Raw genomic sequence first — 19,669 nt, 5'->3', positions numbered from 1 at the left:
CCTACATTTCCTTGTCCCAAGTTACGTGGAATTAAAAAAAAAATACTAATATAGAGTGCTGGGTCTTGTTTCAATATTATCATTTTGAGGGAAAACCACATAAAACTATCACTCATTCTAAAGAAAGTATAACCTTTTCAGCTGAAAAGTACGAATTACGTATTCGGATCCACATGAGTCTATAAATTAATATAACCTTTAAAGTTTTTTAGTTAGTGCAAATTTAAAATTAATATGTTAAATACAACTTTATATTACAAATGCACACTATCTTTTTCTGACATGTTGGTAGTATTCCTTTTTATAGCACAAAAAGGACTTTATACAGTTGGAGTCACAGTATATTTGACAACTCTAATTAGGCAAATATATTTCAAAAAGCAATTTTTGACACACCTTAAAAAATAAAATAATTTTGACTATAAAACTTTTATAAACATTCGCTTATAATTAAGGGCTCACACAGCTAATTGTTGCAGAAAAACCTAAAACACACTTAAGATCATGTAATCTTCCCATTAGACAAACTATGTTTTAAAACACAAGTCAGTGTGTTTTCTATTAAACGTATCAAAGTACTGAAAATGATCACCATCTACTTCTATGAGGGACCCATTAAGAGCTGCCAGGTACTGAGTGAGTAACCCACCAAATTTACCAGGGGTTAGGAATGTGTGAGGACAGCAAAAGACGAGAGAAACTGAAACAGGCATGGAGATATGCTTTGCTTCATATATTTCTTCCTGAGAATATAGAAGCTATTATTGTAAAAAATCAAGGCCATTTCAAACGGAACAGGGAAATCTTATGGCAAATTATCTTCTGTAAAGTGTAGAATCTCTGGGAATGTAAACAATCGCTACCTAATATATAACTTGCAAACATGAGTCATGTAAATTGTAATTATTTAAAACAAGACACGTGCTTATATATTTATTTGAAATGCTGAGTAAATGTGCCTAAAAAAGTGAATTTTGCTGAAATAAGATAATATGTTTTATAATATGGTATTCTGAAATAACTTTCCTAAATAAAAATTAAGTCAGAATGAGTAAATAAAGCAACAGGAAAACTTCATGAAGGGTGACTGAGGAAAAAAACCTCAATGGATTATGAAACCCGAAAAACCAATTTGTTTAAATAAATGACGGTGTTATAGATAAACCTGCTCTAAATCCAATGTAACATTATAGTTAGAGTAGTTTTAACAATGAAAAAAAAAGACTAGTTATTTTATTTCTGATATCCCAAATTAACTGTATGTTCTGAGTTGACAATTAGCACTACGAATTATAGATAACACAGCCTAAAGCAAAGTGAACTTAACAGTATGTTTGTAAAATGTAACATCTGTAACAATTTTGATCATGAATTAAAGAATAAAACTCATTATACTCAAAACATGATCAGCCCATAAAAGACAATCTACAAAACTCCCACCACAATAGGTTACCTACTGAAAGGTGTATGAATAAGGTGAAACAGATCTGCTCACAGAATCTTTCAGTACTAGAATTTAGCATCTCCTGTTGAGATCTGGAAGAGGTTAATCTAAGCAAAATAAAAAGTATTTTATATAATGTACTGATTACTGTATACAGCACTAAGTTGTTCCTGGGCCTGAAGGTGACTGAAATTGAAGTTTACAGCAATTCATGGATGACAGGTTCATAATAGTTCCTTAAGGAGAGCTAATGGTGTTTTGGGGGATACATTCTAATCTTTCAGAGATTAATGTTGTGAAAGACCAGCAAGTACACAAACGGGCCATTTGTTAGAAAAACACCAGACAGGAGGCCCAATGAATCTAAGTACAGGACCCAAAGGAGTACGTTGGTTCACAAGAGCAGAGCACCCTGTAATGGGTAACCATGAGACTAGTCCTTCAATATGTTTTTGGCAATTGAGGGTCAAACAAAACAATGAAATAAAACTTTCAGTTATCCAAAAGGAGTTTGCCAGTGCTTTCACTCCCCACCCCAAACCTTTTCTTTGGAAAAAAAAAAAAATTGAGAAATATTTCTGAAGAATGAGAATAACTGTTAGGAGAATTATATGTTTTAATTGCTTAGTCGATAGGCTACATTTCTGATTGTGACTAGAATTTATGTGATCAGTTTCACTTCTTAAATAAAGCTATATATTGTAAACACTAAACACGTTACCACAATGAAGAAAATAAATAAGTAAAAAAAATATCTCTCTCTCATTTTAAAATAAATATGATACAAACATTTTAGCAGAGGATTTGGAACTTCCCCAGGGGAAATTCTAAGTACTTTGGCTCTAAAAAACTATTGTATTTTAAACAACTATAAGACCACCAAATTTTTTAAACTTATCACTCATTATTGAACTGTTTTTGAGTGATTAATATAACTAGTAAATTTTCTTTAGTACATTTTTTTTGAATGGGTGACACTGTCTTTTAGTCAAAAGAGACTGGTGTACTGCCCAGCTCGGAACCCCTAACTTTCAATCCAGAGTGCTTAATTTTTACCAATTCACCTATGTTAATTTTTACCAATTTACCTATGTGGCTCTCTTTGGGTTATACTGGGTTAGAAACAAGATCCTGAATTTCAATTCAACGTGGTCATTACCAGGGATAACCAAACATCTGGGCGTCTGGAAACGCTTCCAAAATAAAAATCATAATAAAAATGTTAAGTAGTCTTTGTTTTACATTTCTCCTTTTAGGGTTTCCTGGAAATAAATACTTGTGGACCCACTTGGTGCTGGGCTGTATGTAGGAATCTGAAAAGCCATGCTGCAGGAGGGTGCCCTGCATTAACCACACTGGTCTGAAACCAACCATCTCCTTTCAAAAACGTAAGTTAATTTTTAAAATGATATAGTGTCACCATATTAAAAATTAAGGTGGAAATGATGTTTCCACCCACATCAAACATATGGTTCAAGAATAAGGAGTGAGAGCGTACCCTTCAGAGCAAACCTCACTCACAAACATAAAGCCATGAAAAAACAAGTTACCTTCACGCAACCTTTTGTGACTTTAAAAAATGAGTACTATGTGATCAAAGTGTTTTGATGAAAAAAAAAAACACAGGCATTTGTAATCACTGGGAAGTCTGGCTGTTTTTGGAATGCTATTTACAGAAATGTATACTCATTATACTACTGGTGAAATAAAGACTAAATAGTTGACAGAATTTCTACTTTTTGGATGACTCTATGTCTACTGGTTTGTGAGGATTCTGGAGTAAGTTTTCATTTTCTCATCCAGCTAGTCAGTTTCCTTTATGTCTTCTTGATCTGAAGTACTAGAGATGTCATCGTCTGTTTGTTCTCCAGAGAAGTACAACATCAGTGCATGCGTCTTGTGAGTTATGGTGACAATGCAGGGCCCTTGGGCCCATGGCTCCCCATCAACTTGCATTGGCATCATTGAGCACTTCAAAATCAGCTGGTATCAGAGAACAAATAATTAGAAAAACGTCAGTCCCAAAAAAGCTCTGAAAGGTCTTTCTTAATAACATCATCTATAGTCCTTTGCCCCTTCTTAGGGACATTTGTTAGCAAATTAATCTGAATATATCTTTATTCATTGATTGTTTAAAGGATTCTTTTCCACTGAACGCTTTATCTCTTCAACTGGATCGAGGGCCTTATTTCCTATTTTTCCCCATCCCACTCAAGCCCCTGGTGGAGGGTGATTAACAGCGTGGGCTGTAAACCACTATTTAAGGAAAGCTTTAGTGTGTAATATTTTCTTATACATATCAATGGCTTAGAAATGGACTGTAACAAATTAGCCTGTTACAATAACACTTCACCTACCCGCACTGTATGTGCTTGTCCTATTCGAAAAGGATTTGCCAGTTTCACTTGAATCTGAGCACAGTGGAAAGACCCATATACTCCAACGACTTCCAGTAAACCATCATCATGCCTAAAATTGGAAAAAGGAGGTATGGATTATATGATGCGATAACATAAAGTCAGCCATGTCAGGACAATTAGTTTTTAATGTGGGTGGATCATCAGCTTATTAAACACTTAATACGAATGAGGTATACAAAAAAGAAAATTTGAGGGAAAAATTTTTTAAAGTTGAGTCTATAAAGCACAGACTGCTTCAAAGAAAACAGGGCCATAAACAAACAAACGAACAACCAGACTGTAAACGCACATACCTGGCTAGAGGGTAAGTCTCGTCTCCCATCCCTTCCCACAGCCTGCAGCCGCCGCCCCAGTAACCGATGTTCAGAACGATAATACCTTCCAAATTCGGCAGTTCTACTCGCTCACCGTCCAGCTCTAGCTTTAAAGAAATCCAAGTAGTTAATTACTACAGGGCACGTGGTTTCCAGGCACGCCCACTTAGAATGCACAGCCACTTGCATATACATGAGATGTGAGAGGTGCACGTGGGAGACAAGGCTACTTCTTCCTCCTTACTCAAGGTAACCTGGCTTTCCCACTGGTCCAATGTTTATTATAATAAATGAATTATAACACATTATTATTTTTTTCTTACCAAGGTCAACGGTGACATCCTTTTTGTTAAATCCCATTACTTTTTGTCAGGCCTTACCTGCCTTGCTGTGTCAGCAGCACCTGGCACTGCTGACCCCTTATCTCTTTTCCTGAAATTACTCTCCTTCTGCTTTCTGGGATCCAGACTGCTTGTCTGGGTATTCCTCCTCAGTCACGATGGAGAGCTCTGTTTCCTGCCTCTCCCAGGCTCCTTTCTCTTCTCATGCTACAGACTCTGAAGGATGATCTTAGCTACTTCTTCTATATTGTTAATTGCCATCTCTGTGCTGACAGCTATATTTCGATGGTCCATGAAAGTGAACTGGGCCAGATCTGTGTATCCAACCTGCCCACAAAACACTTCCAACTGACGGTGGCACCTACAACTCCTATGTATGAAACTGAGTTAAACATCTTCTCTGCAACCCCCCTACCAATCTACTTCCCAGGGAAGAGTGTACTGCCTCCCACCCCGCAGTTGCCTAAACCAGAAACCCAGGAGCTCTCTTTGACTTCTTCGCCTTTACCCTCCATGGCCAATTAATCACTAAAAACGACTGATGCTACTTCTAAGTATCTATCCATCTCCATCCTTCCTGATAACATCCTAGTCCAGCATACCATCACTCTTCCTTAAAATGTTCATAACTAGTCTTGGCTCTAGCTTTGCTCTCCTCTAAGTCATCTCTCACAGAGCAGTTGGGTCGCCAGTTATAAAATGCAAATTTGTCAACCCCTATCACAACCCTTCAATGGCGTGCATGACTCGGTGCTCATGATAGAAGTTCCTGAACAGGCTATTAGGAACTCCTTTGCAATTTGGCCTCTGTCCATCTCTCCAGCCTCAGCTCTTGCCACTTTCCCTCCTGTAAGCTATGCTCCAGCTTGAACTCACTTGAATATACCATGTTCTCTCTTGCCTCTGGGCCTTTGTACATACTGTTCTTGGCTTAGGACAATTTTCACCTTTTTATTCACTTTGCTAACTCTTACTGCATTTTCAGATTCCTCCAGATAGACTTCCTTGTTACAGTCACTGTCCCTAGATAGTTTCTCCAGCCTCTGGGTTATGTGTCACTCTTATTTATTCCTATAAGACTGGATGCCTTCATGCCTTCCTTAACACAGCACTTTTCAAACTGTATTGCAATGTGGTTTCAACGTCTTTCTTCTCTCAGACTATAGCTTAGTGAGAACAAGGGGTTTTATCACTGTATCCCTAGTACCTAGGACAGTGCCTGGCATTTGTAGGTGGCTTCACACTTATTTTTTCTATAGACAAAATATCAGACACAAAATAAAGTGCTACCTTGTATGCTTCGCTCTACTAATGCTGTCAAAGGCTAAGACAAAGAAAACACGACGCAGCAGAAGGAAACCTTCTTCATGGGAAACCGTGCCATTCTCCTGTGCCGTGGCTGCAAAGGCTGTGAGCTAAGTGTCTGCCTAACTGCAGCAGCATTCCTGGGCTGACGTATAATCAGGCTCCTCACTCCCTGCTCATTCTTTTCGCTCTGTTCCCAAGCCATTGATTATTTAGCTCTTCCCTGTTTACTTATTTTACTAGTTCTAGGTTTCTCGGTATGAATGTCCTTGTCGTTGCTATTAACCATTACAGATTCTTTTTGGAAGCAAGTGAGGAATATATACAAGATAACCGCCACAATATGAATTAAACTTTGGGTTGAAACTTCCTCTGCGAGTCCATGATGAGTCAGGCACTGTGTTAGATAAGCTCGCACTAGTCATCGTGTGTGAGTGAAGCTGTTTAGCGTAAGAGTTAAACAGACTCTGGAAGCTATATAAACCTGGGTTCAAATCCTCATTACATGTGTATGTGGGCAGTTTACTTAATTTCAAACAGTTTTCTCTTTTGCAGAATGGGAATATAACAGTACCTGCCTTATAGTGCTGTGGTGAAAATTTAGTGGGATACTGTATATAAAGCACTTAGTGAAGTGCCCGGCACACAATAAATACTCCATATATGTTAGCAAAATATATTAATAGATAAGTCAACATTTTTACTTCAAAATGTTCATAATCCAGAGACCACCGAAACTTTAAAAGCTTACCTCAACTTTTTTATTCAAGTCTTTACATTCTTGCACTAAACAATCTTTGGTTCCATAGAATAAGTAAACAGCCTGTGAGAAATGAACAGAAAATATATTACAACAATCTAACAAGCCCTGCAAGAAAAAGACACTGTCCCAAAGCTCCCAGGCATGACTGCTAAGTCATGTTACCTTAGAGTGGATTAGATGCTGATGGGAAGAAGGGGCCCCATTACTTTTGAGTTCAATTAGCCGTTTTTTAGGGGGAATATGGGATAGGGGCGGTTTGTGCCTAGATGGTGTTTTCTCCCAGTTTATCAAAAAGAGCTACATTTTTATAAGAAAATACTATATTAAAATTAGAAAATTCCACCTTTTTCTAGCACTTCAGGTTATTTAATGAAAGGAATACAGATAAATCTAGCAAACATTTTATAGTCACTTTTGAATATTCAAAGGTTGATGGAAGCACTGAGAATGTTGTCAATTACCAATTGTATAAACAGCGATACTTACTGCCTTAGTACTTATATCAATAAAAGGATACTATTTGGAAATTTGAAATATTTGTAAAACAGAACCAGAAACAAAACTGTTTTACATTTATTTTTAACATCCTATTGCTCAATCACCAACAGTCATTAAAAAAAAATCCAAGACAAAACTTCCACCAAAGGAATCCACTCTACTAGAAACCAGAGCAATGATCCTTGTTAAAAGCCGTGGTAAACAAACTGCTCCTTCTCTTACCTTATCTGCCTTTTGGAATTTTTCCAAGCCAATGGAATCTATTTTTCCTTTAACGACTTCACCAAACACTTTTCCTGCCTAAAATTTCTTTCCAATTTTAGTTGCCATTTAAGTAAGATAAGCTATCATATAATCCACTTAGTTGCCCTCTAAGCAAAATAGGCTGTAAAACGTTCCAACTTTAAATTTTAAAAAATGTGCTATTGTGATAAAATACTTTAATGAAATACATTTAAGGATCTAATCTGACAGTCTTACACAAAGCAGGTCAATGTTCCCATAAGTTAGTTCTCTCTGAATCTACTTGAGAAAGTGCTAGATAGAATTGAACCATTGATTTTTACTGTACCTTCGGTGATAAGCAGGAAATGTTATTTTATCCAACACACCTTATTAAGAATTCTGCTAGAAAACAGAGATGGTGCCTTCTCACGATGAGCATGAAAATTGAGAGCCATGAGAGCATCAGGTCCAACAGAAAAATAGTTGTTCATTGTGAATTCCTGTGGAAAGGGTAACAATAAGCAACAGATTATGCTTCAGTCCAAGCCTGTGTTATATCGTAGTCCCCCATGTATAAGACTCACCCCTTTTTGAAAAATTTGGGGTCTAAAAACTGGGTGCATCTTTTACAGTGGTTGTATGAGCGCAAAAACAAGCATGAAAAGAGCGGGAAATGCAAGCAAAAAAACAAAACTACAACCACTTTATAAGATGCACCCAGTTTTTAGACCCCCAATTTTTTGAAAAAAAGGGTGCGTCTTATACATGGGGAAATGCGGTATATTAAGTATGTACATCTCTTTATGCTCTTTATGAAAATTTAATACTTTCTGCATTTACTATTCACATAGAGCTATTTTATGCTATCTAGTAATAAAGCTTCAGTTCAAAGGCTGATCAGTATAGATATGAATTTCCCTTCCATTTCTGTTTAATATGCTACACCTCAGATCTTATCATCTACTTGGCACCCTGGCTTTCCACTCCTGTGGTCCTATTACATTGGCTTCTATCAGTCTCAACCCAGGCTATTGGTACCATCTTAGATTATCTGACTACACAACCTAGCCTGGATTCTTTAATCTACATCTTCAAGCTCTGTCTTGTTCCTCAGCAATAAGCCTGAATCTCCAACTTTTTGTTTAAGGCGCCATAGCTTCAAGGTTGATATGCCCAAAATCTAACTCATTCTCTTCCATCTCAAACCTGAAATTCTTTGTTTTTCTTTCTTTCTTTTTTTTCAATTGGGGAATTGGGGGATGGGAACAGGGCTAGGGAATTGGGGGAAGAGGAACAGACAAGTTGCTGTCCTTTTGTTCTTCAGTCTAGTTGTGGAGGACGTTGCTTCACTGGCCCAAGTGGGCACCATCATTGCGCTCTTCCCGGGCGAGGCAGATCAGTCGCCGGCATCTGGATGGCCGCTCACGCTGGCTGCTGGCTACACACGGTAGCCCATGGCAACCCACTGCCACAGGGGCTGCAGCCTACGCAGTCACCGGTGACTCACGGCAGCCCAGCTCCAGGTTGAGCTGTTGTTCAGCAGCTTAGCTGTGGAGGGCAGTGTCACTGGCCCTTATAAGTGGGATCTGAACCGGGGCCCTCTGGCATCCCAAGCCAGCTCTTAACCAACGCGCCACTCGGCCGTCCCCTTTCTATTTTTCTTATCTTAGCTAATGTCCTTCCCATACATCCCACGATAAAAACTAGAAATCTGGTAGTAATATGCATTTTTTTCTCTTCCTCTAATACCAATCGGCTGCCAAGTCTTGATCAAGTCTGCCTCTAAAATGTCTTTGAGTTGTCCTCATCCTAAGCTCCCCCTTGTTTTGTTCTTGTGCAGGCTTCTAAACTCTTTTCACACTATCCCCAGAGCATCTTTTAAAAAATACAGATCTGCTCTCTCTGTATTATTTGCTATTTGCTAACCATGAATTGTACCGTCTCGTCTCCATTTCCTCTGCTTGGAAAGTCTTGTTCCTTTCTCTGTTGACCTAAATTTATTTACCGTTTAAGGACCAAGTCACATGTGACCTCCCCTGAAGTCTTTCCAGCCTGATCTACCAGGGCAGAGTCGAGCACCCGAGCACCGGCTCTCTCCCACATCACTCTTTACAGTCCCACTCGGGAACTGTGCATGTGGGGAATCTCTTCTGCTCTTAGAGAGAAGCACCAGGTCTGTGTCCCACCACAGGGCTACGTCTTGTACAGTGGAGGCACTCCATCATGTTCACTGAAACTACCTGCAACAGAAGCCCTAAAAACATACCTTGGGTTTTCTCAAGTTGTAGTATCCTTTATTTGTTACTTGAACTTTCCATCTAAAAAATGGAGGTTAAAAAAAACTCGTGATTATTCCCAAATCAACTGCCAGTTAACTAAAATGATTACCAATCAACTCTGCATGCGTGGGAGATAAAGTCCTTCCATTAAAACAGCATTTGAAAAAGTAAGCACATCTGAGTATGCAAAATCTGAGATAAGTTAATTGGCTAACTTATGACTTTCAGTCCTTATATAACAACCAAATAAAACACCAGCATCTACATTTAAGTACAACTAATGTAGTCTTTTACTTTTAAATTATTTAACTTTATAACTTACACAAGAGTTTATTTATAAACCAAACAATGCTCTCAAAGCCCAAGAAGTCTCCTTTTGGGGGGAAGTGTAACTTACCTGTCCAGTTTAATTCCATCTGCTTCCATCACATTTCTTAAGACCTGTGTGACTGGGATTTCTCCCGCATAACCTGTACCCCAGCCCAACGTATTGGATAGATCGTTGCCTGTTCCCAGAGGCAAGACTGCAACTTGTGGAATGTATTTTTCTTGTCCCTAGAATATGCAAGATATAGTTTAGATTTTTCTCTTCAGATTATTTGTAGGTCAATAACATTTGGTAAAACTTAAAGACCAAAGCAATAAAAGATACAAATATCACAACTGTATGTTGTTTTGCTAAAGGTTATGCTGACTGCTTAATGATAATATTCAAAATTGGTAATGTCTTCTCATATTCACTTGCATAATAAACATATAACTAAAAAACACTGTATAACGATCTTGGAAGTGCTTGTGTAAAAGGCAAGTAGGTGTTAAAGGTAGATACCTTAATCTTCATTTCATCAACTGCATCCAGGACCCAGCCCACAGTCCCATCTCCTCCACAGACAAGCACTCGAGCGGAGTAATGAGGAAGAAGAGTACAAAGTTGCAGGGCTTTGATAGGGGGAGTTTTCGTTACATCAAAAACCTAGAAATGAAAGAAAAGAAAAAACTTATTTTTATCCAACACTGTCTTCCATTTGTGAGGATGATTTCCCTCTAGATGAGTACAGATATGGTTAAACAACAAGACCGGCTACCTTGCATCCATCTTTAACAATATGCCAGGCTCTATGCCAGGTTTTTTTTTTTCCCCCCTTGCATCTTTTACACTTTAAAAAAATTAATTTATTTTCCAATTAGAGTTGACATACAATATTACATTAGTTTCAGATGTACAACATAATGATTAGACATTTATATAACTTACCAAGTGATCCCCTGATAATTTAGTAACCATCTGACACCATACATAGTTATTATAATATTATCGACTATATTCTCTATGCTGTACGTTACATCCCATGACTATTTTTATAACAGGTAATTTGTATTTCTTAATCCCTTTCACCTTTTCACCCATTCTCCTAACTCCCCTCCCATCTGGAGACCATTAGTTTGTTCTATGGATCTATGAGTTTGTTTCTGTTTCGTTTGTTCCTTCAGTTTGTTTTCTAGAGTCCACATAGAAGTGAGATCATATAGTATTTGTCTTTCTCAATCTGACTTATTTCACTTAGTATATCATACCCCCAGGTCCATCCATCCATGTTGTTGCAAATGGCAAGATTTCATTGTTTTGTTGTTTAAAAAAAATTTTTTTTATGGCTGAGTAATATTCCATTGTATATGTACCACCTCTGTTTTTTTTTTTCAAGATTTTTATTGGGGAATTGGGGGAAGGGGAACAGACAAGTTGCTGTCCTTTTGTTCTTCAGTCTAGTTGTGGAGGACGTTGCTTCACTGGCCCAAGTTGGCACCATCATTGCGCTCTTCCCGGGTGAGGCAGATCAGTCACCGGCTTCTGGACGGCTGCTCACTGCGGCTGCTGGCCGCTCACGCTGGCTGCTGGCTACACACGGTAGCCCATGGCAACCCACTGCCATAGGGGCTGCAGCCTCCGCCGTCGCCGGCAACTCAAGGCAGCCCAGCTCCAGGTTGACCTGTTGTTCAGCATCTTAGCTGTAGAGGGCAGTGTCACTGGCCCTCATATGTGGGATCCGAACCGGGGCCCTCTGGCGTCCCAAGCCAGCTCTTAACCATCGCGCCACTCGGCCGGCCCGTACCACCTCTTTTTTATGCATTTATCTATTGATGGACACTTAGGTTGATTCCATATCTTGGCTATTGTAAATAGTGCTGCAATGAACATACGGGTGCAGGTCTTTTTGAAATAGTGTTTCAGATTTCTTCAGATAAATATCTGGAAGTGGAATTATGCCAGACTCTTAATATTCACTGTGGCTCATCCCGACACTGTCCCTATAAAGCAGAGTAAGTCTCATTCTATTGACCAGGAATCAAGACACAGGCAAGTTGAACAGCTTGCCTACGAGTCCCCTGCTAATTAAGTGCTGACATACAGATTCAATCCCAGTCTATCTATTCTACAACACTCCCTCCTTCCTGTTCACACGAAACCAGAATGTGCTAGGTTCACCTTTAACTAGTGCTTCATACTGTATACCAGATTTTAAAAATCTAGTATTAGTGTAAATCAGTACACATTTCTGGAAAGCAATTTTGCAATATGCATAAAATGACAAAGATGCAAGGATCCTTGATAACCACAATTCTGTAAATGATCTAGGAAAATATCCCAAAAGGTGGAAATACATGAACAAAGGTATTCAGTGTGGTGTTATTTATAATTGTACAATGTATAATTGTACAGCAGGAGACTGTACAAATATGTTATATCTATTCAATTAATTATCTTAGTTATTACATATGTAATTATGAGGGTTTTTTTACAACATGGAAAAATATACTTTTAAGTAAACAAAACGCAAATTTCTATCTAGATTATTGTTACAGTAATGTTAATATGTAAATGTAGACAATTCATGGAAAGAACACAAATGAAAACAACTGAGGTGTTTGTGTGGGAAACTGTAGGTGATTTTCTCTCCTTTATTACTTTTATAATTTCCTTAAGTTGTATAATGTTGAATGGGAAAAATACAAATTGGAAGAAAAACAAAAGTTATTGCATTTCTGATTGTTGCACAATGGGTTGCTTAGTACTTCAAAGTAGAAGCTGCTAGCATGTAACCTCAGTCTTAATGATGTGATCCTTTTATTCTTATTTTTTTAAATTGAGGTTAATTTACATATAATGAAAGTCACCCCCCACTTCAAATAAATATTTAAATGAGTTTTAGTAAGTTTACTGAGTTGTCCAACCACCACCATAATCCAGTTTAGAACTTTCATTGCCAGGCAACCACGAATGTACTGTTTCTATAGGCTTGCCCTTTCTGGGCAGATCACATAAACTGAATCATACAATAGGGACCCCTTGCATGTGGCTTCTTTCACTTAGCTTGTTTTTGAGGTTCATTCATTTTAGTATGTATCTACCAGTAGTTAGTTCCTTTTTATCACTGAATAACATTCCATTGTATGCGTATGCCACATTTTGTTTTGATGGACACTTCTGTTGTTTCTCCTTTTTGGCTATTATGAATAATGCTGCTATGAACATTTGCCTAAAAGTCTTTATAGAATATATTTTTCATTTCCCTTGGGTAGATTCCTAAAAATGGGATTGCTAGGTGGTATGGTAAATATATGTTTAACATTTGAAGAAATTGCCAAACTGTTTTCTAATGTGGCTCCACCATTTTAAATCTTCACCTCTTTTCTTCACATATTCAAATGGCTTGATACTTTTATAATTATTATTCATTTTATAATCATTGATTACTGGCTTAAAGTATTAACAACCATTATAATTTAGGGAAAATGAAAAGCTAAAAATGAAAAGATTAATATGGAAAGGAAGGTTTTCGCTTTAGTTACCTGGACTGGATTTAGAAGGATCCTGAATTCTCCCAACAGCCCTTCTCCCATGTTAGTTCCACTACGAGAGTTGGCCAGGATTATTAATGGAGTCCATTGCTTTCCAAGCTTAGAGGCCAGCTAAAAAAATTAAAGCAAGCGAAAGGGTTAAATATCTCAAAACCAGTGAGCAATAAACTTTTCATTTCCTAGTAACAACCATGCTGTAATTTACTGAGAGAAAAACAACTATCCCAGTACATCAATACAATATGAAAATCAAAGAATTCTAAGAATGGAAAGGGACCTTAGAGATGAACTAAATGAACTCCCACTTAATATATAATCCTCTTCTATATGTTTCTAGCTAAGTCCTCCAGTGTACGCTTGGATATTTATGTAAGAAGGAACTCAATAACAAGGCAGCCCGTTTCACTGCTGAATCAATTAGGAAGTTTTCACTTAAATTGAGTTAAAAATGTGTCTTTCAATAACTTTTATTCATCGTTCTAATTTTGCAACCTGAAGCAAATAGAATTTCATTTGTTCTTCCATGTAACTGTTGTGCTCAAGCACCTGAAGCATTATGCCTTTCATTGGTTTTATCTCCTAGGCAATGTATTTTCAGTTCTTTCAGCCCTTCACAGAATGGATATTGAGTATATCTCTGCTCTTTTACCTTGACAGTCCTTTTCTGGATGTATTCTGATGTATTTTAGTTTGTCTAAGTTTTTTTAAATTTTAAATGGAGTACTCAGAAATAGGTTCAAGAATCCAGATTTGTACAAAGTCCAAAGTCAAATGAAATTGTTTTTCTAATTTCTTTCCTCTTCCTTTCACTTGTGGGTGTAAACACGAATGAAGATGTTTGTGGTTTTTCTTAGTGATTCTCATCCCTTGTGATCTCAGATTGAATTCAGATTCATAAGGGGTTGTATATTTAAAAAATATGTGTAACAACATTAAACATGTTTTTAAATTTTCAAATGCCTTTCTTTTGAAGGAATATTGACAAAGATGAAATTTAAGGTATAAAATCCTAACTTGGAAAAGACACAGCTTGATTTTAAAATAAAATATTGGGTTGTCGGAAAAGTCATGACGTATTTTTTCTGTTTTTCGTTGCAAAACTGCGTCATGACTTTTCCAACAACCCAATAGTTCAACTATTTTGGCATATTCAAGTAGGAAATAAATGCAAACTTTTATAGTGATTCCTTAAGTTACATAAAGATTGAGAGATACATTTACATCGATTTTCACACAAACATACTGTAAAGTGTTGCTAACAGCTTTAACGTTCAACGTTATTTGTGGCAGCATCTAATGTGCAATGTAAACTTATCTGTAGGCACCTATGTAAAGTTCCAAATGGAAAAATTCTTTTAGAACAACGTGTGAGGAAAATCTATGTTTTCTTTTCACTGACAATAATCATGAGTGCTAAACCTGGCTGTTCATCAGGATCAGCTGAGGACCTTAAAAAAATATGGGTTTCTGGGGCCTTCCCTAGACCTACTAAATCAAACATGGTGATGGGGTGGATTCAGGAATCTATATTTTTAAAAAGCTCCCCAAATGATTCAGATGCAGGCAGTGATTTAGAAACCACGAGTATAACATTTCCAATTTCCCTTTAGACATGAAAGAACTTAAGAGCCAAAATTTGTGGCATATCTCTAGGCACTGGGTAGAGTTTTATGGTTTACCATGATTCTGCTCACACACACACAGTTGTAACTGGCACACGGACTTAAACTACTTTCTGGAAATCAATTACATAAGGAAAAATCAACGCTGATTACCACTGCATAATCTGTTTTTTTGTCTTTACGCATCTGATTAATGGAGGTTAAATAACTTGGTGGAATGATGAGGTTTTTGAATTCTCCAAAATCACACTTTTCATTCTTTACGCTATTTTTCATGCACTCATCATGTACTGTTTTCTGACACCAAATGCACCTGAAGGAAGAAACAAAGACAATAATTAGCTTAAAACCACAATCTTACTGATCTGGAGGCCTATCATTTTCTCAAAAAATTAAAACAGTAATTTCATCACTATTGAACATAAAATCTGGCAAGTAAAAGATTTATAACTGTATCTGCATAGTGAACACAGAGCAATGAAGTTTGAACAGACTTGGCAGTTTAAATCTAACAGTGGTTCTTAAAGTGTAGCCCAGAGCCCCCAGGATCCTTTCAGGGCTTCTGTGTGGTTAAAATCATTTTAATAACAACACTAAGATGTTATTTCACTCTCATTCTCTCAAAAGTGTACAGTGGAGTTTCCAGAAGCTGTATGACACATGCTACATCAATAAACTGAATGCAGAGGCAGAGAGGACAATCTAGTTGACTTCTCAGAAATATACCAAAAATGTAAAACAACGCCACTGTTCTCATTAAATTTTCATTATTTTATTTTGATAAAAATACATTATTTATGTTACCATTACCAATCTTTTAAGAAAACAAACATTTAAACAACTCAGTTTTAATTTATAACGTGGTAAATATCAATAAATATAATCCACATAAACAAAAGCTGATCTAGAACAGTAGTTCCATGTATTATTTATTTCTGCTTTGAATTAGTTCCATGAGGCCTAAAGTCCTCACTGCTTAAATGGCCCACTGGCCTGGGTCCTTGAAACGTTCCTCAGGACCCAGTTTGAAAATATCTTCACTTATATAACCATCTGAGAACACTAGAAAATATAGTAAAATAGTTGATTTCTTGGTGGCAGTTAATACAAAACTAATCTATAGGCTTGCATTTGAAATACAGACAGAAGCCATGTACATTCAGATCTGCCTCTACATTTGACCTGTGTGTGAAGCCAGCAGGGAATATGCTGGTAAAGGTCCCAGGTTTCTATTACTAATTTGCTAAGTATTTAATCCTCTCACATATAAGGCAGCTTTGTACTGATAAAAGCAGGCCTGCTGAAAATAATGGTCATAATTAAATGAGTAATTAAAAGGGACAAGGACTCTTTCACCCCAAGCTCGACTCTCTTGGCCTTCTATTTTAAGTTTGTTTTTTCCTGGCTGGATGTTCAGATTTGTCAAGTAATTACTGTTTACCACTGAAAGAAGAGTTATCTGCATGATCTGTTAAAAAGAACAAACTGCCAAGTAACTTGCACATAACTTTTGTTCATTGTTGCTTTCAAGCTACAGATTACTTATGCGGCTGAAGTTTGGTACCTCCGCCCACTGCTCTACTATTAACTTTAAAACAGTATGTTATTATTGAAAATAATCTGAAAGGATACCCACTGAAATTATTTCACAGTGGTTTTCTCTCGGAAGAGAAGTGGGACTGAGGGATGAGAACATTCACTTTTTACTCTATATTCTTTTATAAATTGCTTGAGTTTCTAAAAACCAGAATATAATCGTAAGCTACCTGTATAAAGTTTTAGACTGATTTTAAATTAGATAATATCAGCTTTTGCTTGAGAATTTAAGAAATACAGAAAGATGTAACACTCATCCAGATATAGTTATTCTTAACTTTTTGATGTACTTATTCTCAGTTCTTTTAAAGATTTTATTGGGGAATTGGGGGAGGGGAACAGTGTTGGGGAATTGGGGAAGGGGACCAGCCAAGTTGTTGTTCTTCAATTTTAGTGGTGGTGGGCGCCAGTCGCCATCTGGCTTCCTGTTGACAGCTCGTGGCCTCTAAGCTCAAGGTGCTGTGTTCAATCTTAGTTGCAGGTGGGCGTAGTCACCATCCCATGTGGGAGTCCAACCAGCAGACTTGTTAAGAGGGCATGCTCTATCCACTGAGCCAGCCAGGCGGCAGCTAGGCTCAAGGTGCCAAGTTCAGTCTTAGTTGTGGGTGGGCACAGCCCACCATGGAACAGGCAATCTTGTTGTTACATCAGCTGAGTCATCTGGCCACCTGTCGGCAGCTCAGTGACAGCTCAGCTAGCAGGCAGCATCACTGGCCCATGTGGGAATCGAACCGGTGGCCCTGTTGCTCAGAGCTCGCACTCTTAAGCCAATTCTTGACCACTGAGACACTCGGCTGGCCTACTCTCAGTTTTATAGTGCCTAAATGTTTGGTTTTCAGGTTAGGGAGATAATGTATATATATCTGGATAGCACTTTTCTTCCCACACTATATCATGAATATTGTTGTATGCCATTAAATATTTTTTAAAAACATAGTTTGTAAAGAATATACATATAATATCACATCATATGGATATATCATCATTTATTTAACCAGTTTTCGTGTTTTTTTCCCCAAAAACATTGAGATAGTTTATTTTTCTAAGGATAAATACCATGGTGAACAACCTTAACCATAAATGAAATTATTTTCCTGGGATCTTAGAAGTTACTAAATCAAAGGGCATGCATGCATTTTCCTAAGGTTCTTGATATGTCTGTCCATGTGCTTGTTATCAGTGTATGAAGGTATTTATCATATTTAGCACCTACTAACACTGCTCATTAATACTTAACGTTTTTTTCTTTAATAATGTGATAGACAAAGTATTTTGTTGTTTTAATTTGGAGGTCTTTGATCACCAGGTAAAGGTGAATTTTCTGTCATGTTTATTGCAAACTTGTTTTATTTAGTTTTCTTTTCAAGTTACCTTTTAATATACTTATTTACTTTTTTGATACAGAGATCTATATTTCCCTTTGTGGTTTATTTAAATGCTTCTATGCTGTGAAGTCCTTTACCATTTTCAAATTAGATAAATACTCACCTATAGTTATTTCCCCTCCACAATTCATTTTTCATATTTATGTCTTTAATTCAGTGCTTCTTAACCTTCTGGGGCTAGTCCATTGAGAACTCATGAAAGTGTCAGGCTTTCTTGGAACTTTATGTGTCTATGAACTAAGAACCCGTTTTAATCTATCTGGAGTTTATTTTGGTGTATAGTGTAATACAAAGATCTAACCCTTTTTCCTTCAGAGAGCACCTGTCCTAGAGTGATTGATAAAATAATTTTTTCTATCCTCCGATTTGTGACACCTTTATTATTTATTACTAAATTCTCTTAGATTTTCAGAGAAGATTCTTTTAACCAATATGCTCTTTTTGTTTGTTTGTTTGTTTGTTTGTTTGTTTATTTGTTAAGCTGAGCCATCCTGCTACCTGTTGGCAGCTCAGCGGCTGCTCAGCTTGGGCTGGGAATTGAACCGCTGTTGCTCAGAGCTCAAACTCTTGAGCGAGCTCTTAACCAACTGAGCCACTCGGCCGGCCCTCTTTTAACCAATATTATGGCTATCATCCTTTGCTCTGTCAAGGTAAAGCCAAAATGCTTACTAGTTATTCAGCATTATACTTTTCCTTAGAAACATCATTCAAAACTGAGATCTGTTCTCTTTAAATCTTTGGTAATTAGTATTTAACTGGATATAAATTTCAAACCTAGGGAAGTAAGACATTATTAATGTCTTGATATTTTAGTTTCAGCAATCATGTCATTCAGCAATTGCTTATGATTGTTATTTTTCCCCAACTTTTTACTTTGAAAAATTTTAAATTACACGGAAGTCAAAAGAATCAAAACATGAATAACCTTAAAGCAACGCTTCACTCTGATTCTTAATTATATTCTCCCCTATTTGCTTTCTCTCTTTCAATATAAACTCATTTTGCTGAATCATTTGAAAGTAAATTGCAGACATTATGAGATCTCACCTTTCAATACTTCAGCTAGCATTTCCAAAAAACAAGGATAGTCTTCTTGCTTTTAAAAAATGTTTTGCATTAGTTTTTTTTTTTTTTTTTACAGTGAACACAGATATGTTTAATCCCTCTTAGTTTTGGTGCGCTTCATGTAAATGCAGACATTAGAATATTTCCTAAATACCTTGGCAAGCAGGTGTCACTACCTAAATTCATTATTTATTTGTATATAGGTTTCTTTTCTTTTGATGGAAAATTTACATACAATGAAATGTACAAATATGTCCATTTGCTGAGTTTTAACAAAAGAACACATTCATATAACTCAAACTCTCATCAAGACATAGAACATACCCTATATGTGCCATTCTCGTGCAGGAGTATGACTGCTTTATTTAAAAAAAAGCTTCAGGGCCGGCCGAGTGGCGCGATGGTTAAGAGCTGGCTTGGGACACCAGAGGGCCCCGGTTCGGATCCCACATATGAAGGCCAGTGACACTGCCCTCCACAGCTAAGATGCTGAACAACAGCTCAACCTGGAGCTGGAGTCGCCTGTGACAGCGGCGTAGGCTGCAGCCCCTGTG

General features: G+C 37.2%; 1 protein-coding gene across 1 annotated transcript in view; it reads right to left on the bottom strand.

The window, feature by feature from the left end:
* Positions 1–283: 283 nt before the first annotated feature.
* DGKE (diacylglycerol kinase epsilon) overlaps positions 284–19,669 on the bottom strand; it is a 24,886-nt gene continuing 5,500 nt past the window's right edge. Inside the window, exons 3-12 of the mRNA XM_019636746.1 lie at positions 15,223–15,382; positions 13,439–13,558; positions 10,419–10,562; positions 9,987–10,144; positions 9,577–9,628; positions 7,697–7,810; positions 6,576–6,647; positions 4,158–4,285; positions 3,802–3,913; positions 284–3,427 (exon numbers count right to left, since the gene is read on the bottom strand). Coding sequence (XP_019492291.1) covers positions 3,248–3,427; positions 3,802–3,913; positions 4,158–4,285; positions 6,576–6,647; positions 7,697–7,810; positions 9,577–9,628; positions 9,987–10,144; positions 10,419–10,562; positions 13,439–13,558; positions 15,223–15,382 — 1,240 coding nt within the window. The 3' untranslated portion in view covers positions 284–3,247. The remainder of the gene's footprint in view (positions 3,428–3,801; positions 3,914–4,157; positions 4,286–6,575; positions 6,648–7,696; positions 7,811–9,576; positions 9,629–9,986; positions 10,145–10,418; positions 10,563–13,438; positions 13,559–15,222; positions 15,383–19,669) is intronic.

This window comes from Hipposideros armiger, unplaced genomic scaffold (genome assembly GCF_001890085.2).
Source record: "Hipposideros armiger isolate ML-2016 unplaced genomic scaffold, ASM189008v1 scaffold_29, whole genome shotgun sequence".
Taxonomy (NCBI): Eukaryota; Metazoa; Chordata; class Mammalia; order Chiroptera; family Hipposideridae; genus Hipposideros; species Hipposideros armiger.
Note: the sequence above shows the minus strand (reverse complement) of the source record. Positions and strands in the feature narration are given on the sequence as shown.